The sequence below is a fragment of the Protopterus annectens genome, chromosome 2.part1, assembly GCF_019279795.1.
Source record: "Protopterus annectens isolate FY-2018-M chromosome 2.part1, PAN1.0, whole genome shotgun sequence".
Taxonomy (NCBI): Eukaryota; Metazoa; Chordata; order Ceratodontiformes; family Protopteridae; genus Protopterus; species Protopterus annectens.
The window spans coordinates 937,174,805-937,192,580 of record NC_056729.1 but is presented as its reverse complement, the minus strand read 5'-3'; the positions used below and the strand labels follow the sequence as shown (position 1 = coordinate 937,192,580).

Sequence of the window (17,776 nt, the reverse complement as noted above, 5' to 3'; positions counted from 1 at the left end):
AGCCCTGAATTGTTGTTGGTTACATTGTTGTCATCAACTAGAAAACCTTCTCCATTTGCTAATACATGATTTTCTAGTTGCAGGCTTTCTTACCTCAATTAGTACCTACAGTGCATCCTCAGTAAACAAGTGATGAAAGGGAATTAAGACCCTATCATACAGGCAGTAAACTGAAGTTGACTGATGCCAGTATGAATCAATCACCCCTGTCCTTAGGTAAGTAGATCCAGTCTATGAGGAAGCTTTTGATACTTGATCCTGGTCATTTCCAAAAAAAGGGAGAACCATGGTTGCCTGGGCCAGAAGGAAACCATCACAACAATCTTGGGGGATTCCTTCTGAATCTTTAGAATAACCCTGGATATTAGTAGAAAGGGTGGAAAAGCATACATACACACTCCCATTTCAAGGAAAATAAAATAAAAGGCATCTGTCTTCCAGGCCTTCTTGCATGGAGCCCTCAAACAGAATATTGTCAGTTGATTGTTCAGAGAGGTGGCAAACAGGTCTACTAAGGAACTCTGTACAGATGAACCAATTCTTTGAAGACCTCCGATCTAGTTTCCATTCATGAGGATCTACCATGGTTCTGCTCAGCTTATGTGCCATGCAATTTTGCTCTCACTGAATTTAGAATGCCTGCAGAGTGAGACTGTGTTGCAAAGCTGTATCCCAGGCTAACATGGCTAGACTGCAAAGGGGTACAGCCTGGTTCTCCCTTGTTGACTTACTACATGACTGTGGTATTGTCTACAACCACCTGAATATGTGTCGTAGACCAAAGATGGTTTACAGAGCTGAGTGTTTTGATCAGGGCAAGCATCACCTTGATATTTATGTGCTTTAGTCTGTCCTTGATGCCCCACAAGTGTCTGTGGTGACTGACTGCTTTGGAGCACAGAGGGAGAAAGGGAGACCTGGATTTAAGGATATCCATTGTCTCCACCAAAACAGTTCTCTTCTGACAAATCCCAGCACTGAGATTTGAAAATATAAAGGGTGTTGATGCTGTAACCAAAGTGATTTCAGATACCAACGAATCCTTCTCATGTGGAGTCTTGCCAGGGGTACCATGAGAATTCTAGATGCCATGAGACCTTAAATCCTGAAGTATTCCTTCACAGTGACTGGAGTCTGAGTAAAAATCTTACAAATTGATCTAGATAAAGACCTTATTTTTCCTGTGGAAGAAAAGTTCTTTGAACTGAGGTGTCTCATTGACATCTCAAGAAACACAATCCTGTGTGAAGGAGTCAAGAAAGATTTTTGCATGTTCTCTTACAAACCCAGTTCATGTAATAGATCTCTCATCCAAGAGAGAGATTCCTGACACTTTGAAAAATACTCTGCAAAGATAAGAGAGTCATCTAAATATTGAAAAATGTGGATACCCTGTAGCCTGCAATGGGCTATAACTAGAGCTAGACATTTTGTGAGCATGCTTGTTACAGTGGATAGTCCAAAGGGTAATGCAGAGAACTGATAATGTGACAATACCTTAAGAAACATCTGAAGTCTGGATGAATAGGGCTGTGATGATGAGCATTTTTAAAATCTAGTGTTGCCAGGAAACTTGAAAGAAGACAAAGAGGTAACAGGTTGTGAAATGACAATTTTGAATTTGGGCACTAACACAAATAGGTTTAGGATAGAAAGATCCAGAAGTGGTCTCCAATAATTCTTTGGCACTAGGAACATCCTTAAATAAAAACCTTCCCTACCTGGGAAGGAGGAACTGGTTGTAGGACTTCTTGGGACAGCATATGACGAAGAACCAGTGGAAACAAAACAGTCTGATCTGAAGGATGAGGAATGACCCCCCTGAAAACAAAGAATCTCCTCCCATTGTCATCTGTAATTTTGATGAATGGTTTTCAGAACCCATTTGTCTGAAAATATCTACTGCCAAAGAGAAAAATGGAAATTCAGACTTTCTGAAAATAAAAACAGGGGTCAGGGTGGGGGGGGGGGGTTCACAACCTTTCTTGAACAGTCTTTCAGACTTGTTGGACTGTTCTTGGTTTTGGGAGGTTTAAGACTTCTTTTTCAACCTCCCTTCTCATTTCTTCTTAAACATCTGTTTACCTAAATTTTGTTGAAACTGTTTATTCTTGTTTTATTTTTTTGCCAAAATTGGATGAGGTGACAGAAAATACCTTGGAAAATGAGAGCTGAAAAATCTAAAGAAATTTCCTGGATCAGCTTTCCCCTTTCATTGCCCTTTTTGATCATCGCTGCAGCTGAGGGGCCAAGCAGTGAAGCTCTACCAAAGGGAATTTTAAAATCTGATTTTTTACATCATCTGGGAGGTTGTGAGAATGCAGGCATGCAAACCTGCTCAAAACAGTACCAGTGGTCATAGCCCTGGAAGAAATATCAAGAGAGTCATACACACACTGTAAAGAAGGAGTAGTGACCTGTGCACTAGAAGAAACTAAGTTACTTTAAGCAGAAGCAGTTTTTTCTTGACAAAAAGAAACCGCAGATAAAGCATTCCTCATACTTTCACAATTTGTCAGAACAAACCTTAACATATGTGCCTGACAATTCAAAATTTGAAAAATCAAAGCTGCAGCAGTATACACTTTTTCCCATACCTATCAATAGTTTTCCAGTCCTTATCAGAAAGAGTAGGATTGCAATTAACCAAGTACTTAGTAGCAGTGGAATGAACTAAAGCTATAACTGCTGAGTCAGGTTTAGGAATATTGTATAAAACTTTAAAATACTGAGGAACTTTATACATCCTATCTGTCTTTTTAGGGGCAGCTGGTTGACTATCAGAAAAACTGCATTCATTAACACACACATCCTCTAAAGCAGACCGAACAGTAAGAATGGGTGTAGGTTCTGAAAATCCTTCTGCAACAACTCGTAGTATTTTCTGAGGGCCTGAGAAACCTCAGTGTTCTCCCAATGAAAACACTGGCACATTCTACCAACAGACAGAGAAAGCCCCACAGGAAGAATCAGAAACTGAGCTCTCCTCTGAGTTTGAGTCAGAAATCTGAGGAAAACAAATTAGAAGTTATGTACCTACCATAACGTTCCATGTTAGTTGTCTTCTCTCGCCTTCTTTCTTGCTGGATGGGTTCGGAGTTGATCCTCGGCTCCGACTCGGCACTTGCTTTAGCTCGAGAACTCCTTTTACCAGCTCGAGGCAACCCTATATCCCATGATGCAAGGCGGAACTACCTCAGATCTCGTTTGGCAGCTAACTGACCCTGCTAAAGACTATCCTAACATAATTAGGAACCATGGTTCCTAAAAGAAGTCCTCATAACAATGTTCCAGAGGAAGCAATCTAATAGGAACTCTCCAAGATCTGTCCAGGCCAGGGGGAAGGAGGGAGGGACGCAAGAAAGAAGGCGAGAAGACAACTAACATGGAACGTTATGGTAGGTACATAACTTCTAAATGTTAAGTTGTCAATCTCGCCTTCATTCTTGCTGGATGGGACCGCGTCCCTAGCACCTGTATCCCGGGTGGCTCAATGGAACAGACTCTTGAGAACTGTGGAACCAAAACTGGCCCTATCTCTGGAGGCCAAATCCAACTTGTAATGAGACACAAAGGTATGAGGCGTGGCCCAAGTAGCTGCTGCACAAATGGTGTCAATGGGAAGTCTATCCTGAAAGGCTACAGAAGTGGATAGACTCCTGGTCGAATGTGCTTTTGGCTTAGAAGATAGTTGTTTGCCCCTTAGAGAGTACACATAGGAAATGGTGGAAGTCAACCATCTAGATAAGGTCACTTTAGAAACTGGAAGACCTAACCTGTTTTCTGCATAGGAGACAAACAATTGGTCTGATTTTCTAATTTGTTTAGTCCTATGCAAGTAGTACCTGAGCTGACGATGAACATCCAAAAAATGCAGCTTCTGTTCAGCTCTGTCAGAATAATTAGGAAAGAAAACTGGTAGATCAATAGATTGGTTAATATTGGTTTGAGATACAACCTTGGGAAGAAAGGAAGGGTTAGTTCTGAGCGAAACCCTATCCTTATGAAAAACCAGATAAGGTGAACGAATACAGAGGGCCTGAATCTCAGAAACTCTTCTTGCAGAAGTAACAGCCAGTAAAAATATAGTTTTCCACGTCAATAACTTTAAAGAACACGTAGCAGACGGTTCGAAAGGAGGTAGAATTAGGGATGCCAACATTAAGTTTAGATCCCATTGCGGAGGAGGATGTTTCACAGGCGGTTTTAGGAGAAAAAAATCCTCTTAAAAAGGCTTTGCATAACCTATGAGACATGATGTTATTGTCATGCAAGCCAACATGATACTTGGAAATAGCAGCCAGTTGTACTTTGACTGTAGATGACGAAGATCCTGAATGAAAAACCTCCGCCAGGAAATCCAAAACAGAATGTACAGGAGCAGTAAAAGGATCAATATTTCTGGCGTTTGCCCAAATCGAAAAACGTCGCCACTTGCTAGCATAAACAGTTCTAGTGGGCGACTTTAAAGAAGACACTAAAATGTCTCTGACTGAGTCAGAAATCATTGGTAGCCTGGCTAGGGAAGGAAGTGGAGCAACCAAGCAGTGAGGTTGAGAGAATGAATGGCCCGGTGCTGCTGACCCGACTGGTGGATCAAAAGATCCGGAACTGGGTCCAGATGCCAGGGCTGCACCAGAAGATGATGATGTAGAGACGGAAACCAAATTTGTCGAGGCCAATATGGAGCAATGAGGATCAATTTGGCTCACAAAACGGTGGCTTTCTGAATGACTTGTGGAATCAATGGAAAGGGAGGAAAAGCATAAAGAAGTCCCGAGGCCAATCCTGGGTTAGAGAGTCTCTCAAGGGTTGGCCTGGAAGAGGAAATAGTGTGAAGTAATCTGGCCACTTGCTGTGTGGAGTGGTAGCGAAAAGATGGCAACCACGTGTGGCCCACTTCAGAAAAATCTGATCCACTACAGATTGATTGAGAGACCACTCGTGAGGCATCAGGATAGATCTGCTTAGGCTGTCCGCCAATAGGTTGGACCTGCCGGGATGTGCGTTGCTATCAGAAACCGCTGAGAAGAGATCGCCCATTGCCAAAGTCTGAGAGCTTCTCGACATAAGGGATAGGACCTGGTTCCGCCCTGTTTGTTGATGTACCAGACCACGGACATGTTGTCCGTCTGTACTGCAATAGTCCCGTGGGAAGAAAGTTGTCGAGGGCTTGCAGCGTTAAAAGCACTGCTCTCATCTCCAGGACATTTATGTGCAGGTGGTATTCTATGGGTTGCCACGTCCGTGGACCATCCTGCCCTGATAATGCCCCCACCCGATCAGAGAGGCATCCGTGGTGACTGTGGCAACTGGAGGAAGGGGAACAAAGGGTCGGCCCTGATGAAGAAGAGGGGAAGATATCCACCATCGTAGATGAGCCCTGCACGACTGTGTTACCAAGATTTCGTGTCTCATGGGCAGATCGTGGTACGACCACTGCATGAATAACATCCACTGCAGGAGACGCATGTGGAAGCGAGCCAGTGGAAGAAGAACAATGGCCGCAGCCATTAGGCCTAGAACTTTCAAGACAAACCTGGCTTTGATCTTGTTGCTTTGTAACAGAAGCTGAACAAATTTCTGGATGTCCAGAATCCTTTGATCTGTTAGCCTGGCTAACATTTTGACGGTATTTAACTCTGCCTATAAAGGTGATAGATTGGCAAGGCAGGAGAGGATTTTTGAAATTTACCGAAATTCCTAGTCTCTTGCAAAGCTGTAGGGTGTAGTCTCTGGACCGAAGAAGCTGGTGCTTGGAGGTGGCGGAGAGGAGCCAGTCGTCCAAATAAGGAAACTCCTGGAATCCTCGACGTCTCAGGTGAGCTGTGACCACTGCCATGCATTTGGTGAACACTCTGGGGGCTGAAGTGAGGCCAAAGGGCAGTGCTCTGAATTGGTAATGACTGGCTCCCAGCCGAAAGCGGAGAAACCTTCTGGAGCGTCTGTGAATCTTTATGTGATAGTACGCATCTTGAAGGTCTATAGAGCACATCCAGTTGTCCTTGCCCAGAAAGGGCAGAATGGATTGCAGCGTGACCATCCGGAATCTTGCCTTTTTGACAGACTTGTTTAGTCTGCTTAGGTCTAGTATTGGTCTCCAATCTCCCGTCCTTTTGGGGACCAAAAGAATCTTGAGTAGAAGCCGGATCCTACTTGGTCTGCCGGCACTGTCTGGATGGCTCTTTTTTTCAGGAGTTTTGAAACTTCCTGTCTTGCCAAATCCCTTTGACCGGGTGAGATGTCTGGAAGGGATTGTAGAGGTACGGGAAACCTTTCGAAGGGGATTTTGTAACCCTCGGATATGATCGACTGTACCCACTTCTCTTGGGATAGGGATTGCCAGGCTACTGGGTACAGCGAAATTCTTCCCGACTGCCTCCAAGGGTGGACAGTCGGGCAACACCTCAGGGATGCTGAAAGGGCTTCTCAGGAAGAGACTCCCTGTTGCCCTGGTTCTGAGGACCCCCCCCTGCCTCTAGGGCGTCTATTATTGTTACCCCCTCTGCCTCTGGGGGTAAACTGACCACGTGTGTCCGGTGTAGCTCCTTGGGCTTTACGGAACCACATCTTCCCCCCCTTCTGACCCTTGGGATATGGTCTAGAAGGAGTGGAAAACTGGACTCCAACGGCAGAAAGAGTTTTACCGTCCGCTCACATCTGGTCAAAGTATCCTTCACCTGAGGTCGAACAAAGCCGAACCGTCAAAGGGGTGTTGGTGAAGGACGCCTTAAAGGGGTCCATAAAATTACACAGCCGCATCCAGGCTTGGCGTCTAAGAGCAACCCTGTGCCTGCGGCCCTGCTCGCTCCATCGGCCGCATAAGATATGAGCCGCATGGAGGAGTTAGATATGGAATTCAGGATAGCAAGCTGTGAGGCCATCTTTTCCTGAGCCCCAGCAGCAGAAGGATCCTGGACAACTTCTCCCAGTTCCTTGAGAATATCTCGTTGAAGCCTGGTGAAGTGACAAAGGTAATTCAGCGAACGCATAGCAAAGGTCGCTGAAGAAAACATCCGCTTTCCATACCTGTCCATGGTCCTAGAATCCTTATTAGGAGGATGGACAGGTACTGAAGGATCCGCCAGTTCCTTCTTAGTGGCCGCCACCACCATAGCATCCACAGAGACACCCTTGGAAAGGAACTGTTTATCCGACGGGGCTGTAATGAACTTGGATGGTCTCCTGGGGACAGGTTCCACAGAATCTGGAGCCGCCCACGCCTTCCGAGCCACTACCTGCATGAGTGGGTCGAAAGGCGGAGACACCCAGGAGGTGGAGGGTCGGGATCCAAAAGCCTCCAGGTATACCGACTCATCCTCGGAGGGGTCAATGGAGGGCCAATTCCCCCTCTGTTTGAGGAGCTCAAGGATGTCTGAAAAGGAGACATCCTCAGAGGGGGACCGTGGGGAACCCTCCGACTCATCTAAGTCGGTATCAGATGTAGTAGACTCAGGGGAGTCGGTGTGTTTCCTCTTACACGTCCTCTTCCGAGGGGGTTCCCCTGCAGGATCAGGAGAAACCTCGGAAGAGGAGGAAATTCCCAGTGGGGAAACCTGGGGCGATGGATCCCTGGGCCTGAGGGCAAGAGGCATCTGCAGGCACTGATGAGGGAGGAGCTAAAGGGATAGACCGTTGACCAGGCTCAGAGGCCAGGACACTCCTCATCACCTCAAAGGCTCCTCTCCCCGGGAGACCGGAACACACCCGCTCCGAAGAAACAGGAATGGTCGGCTCCAAGGAGAGAGAAGGCTCCGAGGCCGATGTCGGCGCCGAGCTTACCAAAGCGGAAGCCCGAGAGGGAGAGCGGGGTCGGACAAGGGTCCGATGCCACTAGCCCCCTCGGAGCCGACAGTGGAAACCCGACGACCGGACCCCTCCAAGGAAGGTCTCAAGGAGGAGATCGGAGCCGAGGCAGCGGAGCCGAAGGATGTATCGGCTCCGGCATCGAAACAGTCTCTGTCCCAAGAAGCTCCGGCTCTGAACTCTGGTGTGGAGTTGGAGGAGGAATCTCAAGAATCGGGGCTATAGCCGAAGTCTGTTGAGACGGGCTATGGAGCATTTGGGCCAGTGCCTGAGACTTCAACAGCCTGCTTACCACCCTCTCCAAATCGTGGTCAGACAGCCTGGAAGATCTCGAAGATCGGCTCCGATGGCTCCGCTCCGACAAAAGAGGAGACCCCGGAGCCGAGTGAATACTTAGTATCGAAGGGGACCGGGATCTCTTACGGGTCGAAGCCATCGGAGCCGAAGTCCCTTGAACCCCAGATGGAGCCGAGGATATCTCGGCTCCGATGCTGGATAAAGTGTCGGCTCCAGCCGAGCCGACAAGGCCACAGTAGTCAGGGTATCGGGCGGTCGGCACCGAACCCACTACTCTCACACAAGAAGTATCGAGTCCAGCCCGGGCCGCTATCGGCTCCGACGGCCGCGGAGCCACCGGAGGAGGCTTGGACACTGTAGCCTGAACCTTCGGTGGCTTAAGAGGTTTTCCTGCCCCTGACTTAGGAGGAGAACCTTCAGGTTTAAGTAAACCTCGGAGGATTAATTTGTTCCTCCTTTCCTGCAGGACTCTCTGGCTAAAAGCATGACACAACGCACAGGAGTCCTGCAGGTGCAAAGGCCCCAGGCAATACACACAAGAAGTGTGACCGTCTGTCAGGGACATTTTCTGACAGCACTGGTCACACTTCTTGAAGCCTGAGACCTTGCCTTCTCTAGACATCCTAAAAGGATAGACACAAACAGTCCCCACAAACACACAACTTAATCCCTACACAGACACACAGGAAGGGAATAACTTGGGGAACTAGGCCTGACTAAAACTTTAAACTGAAAACTATTATAAAAGTTTAAAAGGAAGGGAATAGGGTGGGCTGTAACTAAGTACAGGCTAATCTAACACTAAAGGGAAAAAATAAACCCCTAACTGAACTTTTCTTCTTTAACAAGAAAAAACTTACCTCAGCTGGCAAAGGAGACCTCTTTCGCTAAGCGGCAAACGAGATCTGAGGTAGTTCCGCCTTGCATCATGGGATATAGGGTTGCCTCGAGCTGGTAAAAGGAGTTCTCGAGCTAAAGCAAATGCCGAGTCGGAGCCGAGGATCGGCTCCGAACCCATCCAGCAAGAATGAAGGCGAGATTGACAACTTAACATTATCCATCCCTGCATCTTCCTATTCAGATTCAGAATCTTGTATCTCTTCAGGAAAAGAGGAATCCCTCCTTCTTTTACCAGAAACTACTTTAACAAGAAGAAATAATAACCTGAATTAAACCATGAGCCAAACCCAGTTAACTATTCTTATCCAAAGAAAGTTGAGAAAGAGTAGCTACATGCTTGGTTTTCGGTTTCTTTTTGACAGGAAATATGAAGTCAGCCATGTTACTAATGACAGCAATAGGTTGCCCAGGGATGAGCACAGCATTCTGATATAACAGGGAAAACTTTCCTGTTCCCTCTACTAGGACAGACAACACTGGCTCTCCCTTGCCCACCGATGAGACTCCAATAGCTGCAGACAGTGGGGCTAACCCCTGGCCCAAAGTGGATATAGGTGCTACACCAGATGTAGCTGGAGTGAAAGATGAACGGATAGAGGTAAAATAAATGGGCACTGTACAGTCACCTACTTGCGGCCGAGGCAAACTACTAGCTTGCTGTGCTGGCAAAGGCTGTTTGCTTCATTTTTTTTTTCTTTTTGTGGCTGGAAGAAGGGCTGACCATGAGGACATTAGTCTATTCTCCCTGGTCAAGCTGAAAATGGTGCCTCCTTCCTGGGGAAGACAAATAGCATTTGCTGGTAAACACTACCATTCCACAAAAGTTCATTTTTTTTTTTTTTTACAAAAAAATATAATAGAAAGCACTTTAAAACACTATACCAGCCCCACTAAAGTAAAATAAAAACAATTTCTCCACAAAAAATGTTTTCAATTACTTTACACCACGTTGATCAGTTCCAAACTGACAGAAAAAAAAACGACTGCTCTGTTTAAAAGTGAGTTACAGTCTTCAGGTTGTCCATTAAAACACAACACTGCTAGCTTTAAAATAACTTTCCTGAAGAGAAAAGTAATAAAATATAAACAAAATTAAGAAAATGCACATTTTTTCTGCAAAGGGAACTTATCTGTCTATCAAAGGACAGCACAAGCCAACCATCAATTCTTGAAAGCATCAGAGGAGAGTACTCCGGCAGCTGTGAAGCTCTGATGGGTTTTACACCTAAACTTGTCTTTCAGTCAGCTCAGCTTGAGCTGCCTGACAGTTTGGATGCGTGGAAAGTGCCATGAAGCTTTGGCAATTGGTCATTTGTTACATCCTTGGCAAGATATAACCCATATAGCTAAGGATGCTGCAACAGTGATCAATATGATGAACATCTCCAGTATAGTGTGATATAAATGGACATTGACAATGAAATTTCCTGTCTCCTGCCATGGCATTTTAAATCATGTCCATCAATTGTATGCAAGTGTATTATTTATTACAATATGACCATAAATACGAAAATATGAATATGTGTCAAAGGAAATTATAGGTTAGCAATCTTAGTGTCATTTTGTTAATAACTCCTTGCCATTTCTAATACTGCCTATTATTAGCTGGTAAATCACCCAGTTAAAGAAATCATACCCCAGAAAAGGTCTGGACTCCATAAGGAGATAAGGCTATTACTTGGAAGTATACAACAAGGCACTGCAGGCTTGAATGAGTTAAGAAGCAATGTAAAATGAAAACAACAAGCAGTATAAAATAGATCAAGGCTTAGTACCTACCACCAAGACTAGCAGCAGTAACTTTTGCAACTTCCAGATTCCTTCCAATAACAACCACACTGTATCCTTTCTGAGACAGTAACTGTGAAACAGCTTTTCCAATTCCCCTTGATCCTCCAAAGACTGCACACACCTTGGACATCGTTGCCCATGTAACTATAAAAGTAAGCACCCTGTGGATTTAAATACAAGTCAGTAGTAGTTCAGCTTATGTCTTCCCAAGCGCTTACAATTTCATAATCCTAAATGAATATGCTATCAAATGCTTGGTATACTGTACCCATCAGATTAATGTTGCTAATAACAAAAAAGAAACTTGCAATATTTAAAAAAGCATATCATTATTTTTTCATTCATTTGCTTGTTTATTTATTTATTTGATAATGATTTAATTGTGCTGATCCTAACGGACCTTTTCAGGCCTGATACAAGCCACCTACAAATCAAAAAAGAAGTTGGAAATATATATCAAGATTAAGATCAATAAAGATGTATAAGTAAACTGCAACTGACACAGTGCAAGAAAAGTAGTAACAGCAGGACAGGTTTCATAGAAGAGCAAGCGGCAACAATTATGTCATTTTTGTTTTAGCAAACCAGTATTTACTGAAAACCCCTCTGTTAACTACCTCAGGCTGGACAACAAAGATATTTTTTTTTACACAGAAGAAACCCAAGGGAGATATAATTTCTTTACCAGTGGCTGAACGGGTAATATGTTACTAGAAAGCACATTTCCATTTTTATCATTCTTTTCCTGCTATGCACCCGTTACCATCAAGCCACCATTTTGGCCTCTAGTACCAATTTCTTCCCTTTCATGGAGCAAGTGCATTATTACAGTGAAGTGTCAGCCAGGTAGCCTTCATAGTGATTTTTGTTCCCTAAGCTCCACCATTCCTATGAATACCCACAATGTCTCAAGGGTTCAGCATGCAACATGGTAGGGAAAGGGCCTCTAACTGCTTCTGTGAGCAATACCACCCCCTAAAAGATTCACCTAACTTGAACACTGGTGCCACCCTTCCATCTCTCTTCTCCGCCAGGAATTATCCGTTTAGTGAGAGTGCTGGGGCACCTGACCTCAACCCTCACACAGGTGAGACAACAAGGATCTGCTTTGTCATTTCTTTCCCTCCCCAGCCAGCTGCTCCATTGCCTAGGTTATTAATCAACCTCAACTTATGTGGGTAATAGTCAAGGCTTTGTCCCTGTGTGCTGCAGACTCAAACAGAAAGCAAACTTCTATGTGAAAGACAAATAATGTTTTAAGAAACTAACAGAAAGCCTAAATAAATAAATATAAAAATAAAGACAGGTCAATAAGCAAACAAAATAACAGTTAAGAAGCCAAAAAGTGGTACAACTGTGCAGTGTAGTTACTGTGAAGCAGTGATCTTTTAGAAGATTTTCTTAGAGGATAGTTTGCTGCACTCTCTGCAAGTACTTCCCTAGGACAGAAGAGGATATTTATGTCTGGGCACAGCTGGCAAGTATTCAGGTGCGCTCTCTCCATCCCAGGAGCACAAAGGCCACTGGTGTTACCCCACAGGTCAGCAAGAGTAAAGCACAGTTGGACCAAGCAGAAACTGAGATGGTAAGGGCAGTATAAAAGCAACTGCCTGCAGCTTAACCTCACCACATTGCTTACGATACCCTGACAAAGATGAGTTCCACTGCAGGGCAGTAACAGTGAACACTAAGAGAAGTTCTCAGAACATGCGCAAATGAGACCCAAAGGGCAGTAGCAAGGAACTACAAAGGAGAAGGAAAAATCTGTAATGGGGGTTCCACTTTCAGAACTGCAGATCAAGAGTAGGAAGGGAAGAGGGAGACTATATGCCTGGCTTCTGTCGCAGCTGGAAGGGAGAGGAAACAAATCCTTATAACATCAGAAGCAACTTGGATGCCACTGCTCATCTAAGGAGAAATGCCTTGCCAGGAAACAAATAGAAGCAAAACAGCAATTTGTAAAACTGGAGGTATTAGGCAAACAAGAGATTTTGCTAAATGTCTAACAAACTGTGCAGTTTGCAGCTTTCACTTCATTGGAAACTGTTCATAGATTCATACTAGGCTATCTGCCAGAGGGCATTTACAAGCCTAGCCCATCGTTTTGTGGCTTACGCCACCCCTTTAGTATGGGGAACTATACCCATTATTTTGCTGTGCCTCTGTCGAGCAGTGACACTGAGGTAATCCCTGGGGTATATCTGCAATCTCCCATCCATTGGTCAAGATTTCTCTTGAACAAGGCCAGCGAGGTGCTCTGCCTCACATGTACCGGGATTTTGTTCCACAGCATAGGGAGTCTTTGGGTGATGAATCTATCCCTCCAGCACGTCCTATTAATAGCCGTGTCGAGGTTTAAGTCTCCCGCCCTTGTGGCTCTGATGGATCTAGATTTTTGAGGTGAAGCATATTCATCAAATCTGGGTTTGACATGGCCTTGTATGTTAGGCAAAGGTCACCTCTGAGCAAGCGGTGGCGACTGAATAGAGCTGGAGTTCTTTCAGTCGGGCAGCATAGGACAGATTTTTGAGACCCTTTATCCTTTTGGTGAGGAACTTTTGTGGCCTCTCCAGCTGCTGCAAGTGTCGGGTCAGATACATCCCGAATGGGGCATTGTACTCAATCATTGGTCTGATGAGTGATGAGTAAAGGGAGACTATGACCTCCCTTGATCTAGATGAGAATCCCTTCATGATAAGGTGGGCAATGTAGAAGGTCTTCCTAACTACTTTAGCTACATGGGTGTCGAATGACAGACTACTATCAACCTGGGTCCCCAGGTCCCTGATAACTTCTTCTGTGCTCAGTGGATTGCCACCTATTTGGTAGCTAGGGGTAACCTTGTTTTTCCCAAAGGGTATGACTATGCATTTTTTGGCATTTAACTTCAGGCCGTGGCTCTGGCACCAGTTATCCGTTTCTGTGAGACCCTTCTGAAGGATATCCGTGTCAGATGTGTTTTCTACTATGGCGCCCAGTTTGCAGTCATCTGCAAACTTTGTCAGCCATAACCCTCCTGTGTTTGCTTGTACTTCGGAAAAGTAGATGCCAAACAAGAGTGGGCCCAGGACTGAGCCCTGTGGGACACCACTTGTGACAGGCTTTGAGTCTGACATGGCGCCAGCAACTCTGTTGGATTCACTTGCAGAAACACATATATATACTGGTGAGATAGTCTGATCTGCAAGTGATGGGAGACAGGAGTTTCAGAGATGGGTTTAAGCTTTCAATCAGCAAGCCTTTGAACTAGCCATGGAGTCAGAATAAAAAAATAAAACCAGAAGGAAAATCCTTGTCACTCCTTTTAAATTACTCTAGTACTCAGTGATTTTAGCAATGCTAGTGGAAGCAATATAAGGTGATTAGTTGTAAACAAGTAGAATGCCATAAACCACATTAACACACAACTGGTAAACAAGACACGAAGGAAATACTAATTAATGGGCACCAGTGCCAAAGGTCTGGGAAAAGAGATCCTGGATCTAGCAGCTTTAAAGAAAAGCAATGTCTTGATATTGCAGCACTGAAAGAAACATGATATACAGAAAACAGTGACAAAGGAATCAGTGTATTTAGGAAAGATACAAAGGTTAAAACTAAAAAAGAAGAGACAGTGTACCCAACTACATAAGGGAAGGCAATATAACAACAGAAAAAATAAGTAAACAAGGAAGAGAGTAATTTCTGTAGACCATATTGGAAATGTGAGTAAGCAGCACAAACCACACAGGGTTATATAAAGAGCACATCCTCAGAATAAGGAAAGAGATTGTAGTATACCAGCTGTCATCCTCCTAATAACAGGAAAAGGGATGCTGCTGCTTCTAAGTGTCCTTAATATGTCTGTTACTAAATATGTCTGGTACTAACTGAAACACCTCAATTGTAGCCATGACTGACTTTAGAATAAGCTGCAGTCCTCAAGACAGCTAACATTAGAACCTATACAAGAATGGCCAGCCCTGGACTTCTGTGCTGCAAAAAGATAATGGAGAGAGGATCTCAGATCAGACATGGACAAGCATTTCAGAACAAGTGATCACCAAAGAATGTGGTTCACTATCAACCCAACTAGAGGATCAAGACAATAAAAGTACAATGAGACAGTGCAGGGCAGTAGTGTTGAATGATATGGGTGATATACAAAACCACCGCCAGAAATGCAATACAGCTCTGTGCAAAACAAATATTAAAATAAAAAAAAGAGGAAAGCAGTTCTTAAATGAAGTGGCACCAAAGATACACAGACACAAAGCATTTAAGAAACATAAGGAAACACAGAAGGAATACAGGCAACAATATCATTTGCACAGTTAAAGCAAAAGAAAGCAGTAACTCGCAATCAGGAAAGCAAAAGTTATACTAAGGAAAAAGCAGTCAATTCCACCAAAAGTTTGAGATAAAACATTTTAGAGATTCAGATATGCACAAGGGAGAAAAAAATAAAACAAAAGGACGGTACTCATGCTTAAAACATACATAAAAATAAACAGAAAAGTGTGTCAGAAAACTCTTGCCCAATATTCACACAGAAAGAGTGGGAAGACTTATTTTATGCAGTCAGCAGAAGTGCTAAGAAAAACTTACTTAATCCCAGTCCTATCAGAGTAGAGTGAATTAGGAGTTCAAATGGTGACCAAGGCAATGAGGCCTGCTTGTCCACCCTAGAATTCTTAGATAAATGAGGGGATGACTGATACAACCATATGTACAAGAAGAATGGGAAAGGGCCAATATACCCCATTCAGAAAAGTGAAATATGTGAAAGGCAATGGAAAAAGGTGCCCAAGTAGATTTACAGTTCACCACTTCAGTACAACACTTTTTCCCAAGCAATTTACAATGTCACAAAAGTTGGGGAAAATAGTCAAACAAGGTTTATATGAAGTTCTTTCATTTCATTTCACTATGCTACTATGGATGACAACCAGCCCTCTGAGAGGTTACATAAACACTAAAAACTTGTTTCGTATAAGTAATATAAACACAATAAATGAAAACTGAAAATACATAATATACACTTCAATCATATTTTTTGTAACTCAATTATTTTCAGCTCAGAAACGGACAAAAAACACACACTGTCACCATCACATAGAAAATAAAAACATGGCATTTGGGTTCACATGCTGCTTTCATACCACAGAATTTAATACATAAAAACACTTCCAATTATTATTATTTAATCACAAGAAAGTATACATTTTCAAAATTTAGTAGGGTTAGGGTTGGGTGCATTGCAATAAATGCTTCATTTCCCCAACCCTCATTGGGAGGTGGGGAGTTGAAACAAAACAGCAGATCTCAGGCCTGTAACTACCTAGGAGTAACATTCACTGAAATGTTTCACCAGTCAAAGTCAATAAAGGTTCAACAAGACAAAAAAACAACAGTCAAACCTTCCACTCAATGAAACTTTCTTTAAGAAGCCTTTTTAGGGAAGCAAGCTCCCCTACAACCCTGATGTAGAAGGCAAGCTCCCCTGCATCCAAAAACTTATATATATATATATATATATATATATATATATATATATACACACACACACACACACACACACACACACACACACACACCACTTCTACAATTGCATCATTACTTAAAAAAGGGAAAAGACCACACATGGCACTACCACTCAGGTGCACAAGTACAAATCACACCAGCTATGTTTTTGTATTGAGAACAGTGATCGGGAAGTATAAACCTGACAAGTCTGAAGCAACAGGTTGAATGTCTGTCCACCAAGACCTTATGTATGGTGAATTGTCGCTACTGTCTAAAGTGTACTAACCTTACCATCTCTCCAATATGCCATTTTTGTGGTATGCAAGCACTCATAAGATAATACACCATTTTCATTAACCTGTATTAAAGCTAATACTGAAAGCTGCTTTGACATCTAGGAATACAGTTCAGGATATGAATCAGCTTGCTCTTCTGGTTCTAACTTACAGCTGTCGTGTTATTCACTGGTACCAGAAAGTACTGTATCATTTGGACAAGAAAACTGCTTCATGCCTACTGAAATATAAAAAAACTGTGCAAGGTAAGGTTGCACATCCTGTAGTTAAAAGGAAGTATAGGCTACCTAGAACTTGACTATATGTCTACATCTGCTATCATGGGACTGCATACATATCTGCTGACATCATTAGATGTAAACATACTAAAAGTTCTAGGCAACTTTGAGGAAACTAGCAGAAACATTTCAGAAAGAAGCCAGATTAGAAATTAAAGCAGAAGTAGACAAAAATCAAGCAGTAACATACAGTGTATATATATATATATATATATATATATATATATATATATATATATATATATATATATATATATATATACATAAAGAACATGACCAGAAGAAATGGAAAGCAACTCTTGAACATCCACATGTTGATCAAAATTTTGCTAATTAATATCTAAGGAGTGGTGAACAAACTAAAAGATGAAAGGTTAATAATGTCAGCTGAAGACAACAAACTATGTACCAGTTGGTTTATGAAATCTATAGAGGAAGTGGAAGATAGACAAATATAGGTTCTGTAGTACAGAACTAGAAACAGTTGCACATCTTGTTACTGTCTATAAAGAAGTTGTGTCTTACCATAACATTCCATCTGTGTTGTTGACCATTCATTCATTCATTACATGTGGGTTCAGAACCGATCCTCGGTTCCAACTCGGCCATTTACCAAGCCCGCACCAGCCAGAAATCTCTAGAGCTAAGCTTTACCAATAGTGCCCTTCTCCATATTACCTCAGATCGAGTTTTCCCAGAAGACAGGACAGTTAAAAGAAAGGAAAGCAGAGGCTTTCTATAGCAAGTACCTCACCAGGAGTGGAAGGACCATAACCAAACCTCCAAGAGCCCTTGGAGGGGGATGGATGGGGGGTTTGTAATGAATGAATGAAGATCAAAAACACAGATGGAACAAGACATTTCTTTATCTGGTGTTGTTAATCTTCATTCATTCCTTACATG

The 17,776-nt window shown here is 43.2% G+C and overlaps 1 protein-coding gene across 4 annotated transcripts in view; it reads right to left on the bottom strand.

Annotated features, from left to right (window-relative positions):
- CBR4 (carbonyl reductase 4) overlaps positions 1-17,776 on the bottom strand; it is a 767,690-nt gene that overhangs the window by 699,024 nt on the left and 50,890 nt on the right. For all 4 annotated transcript variants that reach the window (XM_044062572.1, XM_044062573.1, XM_044062574.1 and 1 more), the window contains exon 2: positions 10,783-10,955. In XM_044062572.1, the coding sequence (XP_043918507.1) occupies positions 10,783-10,924 (142 nt within the window). In that variant the 5' untranslated portion in view covers positions 10,925-10,955. The remainder of the gene's footprint in view (positions 1-10,782; positions 10,956-17,776) is intronic.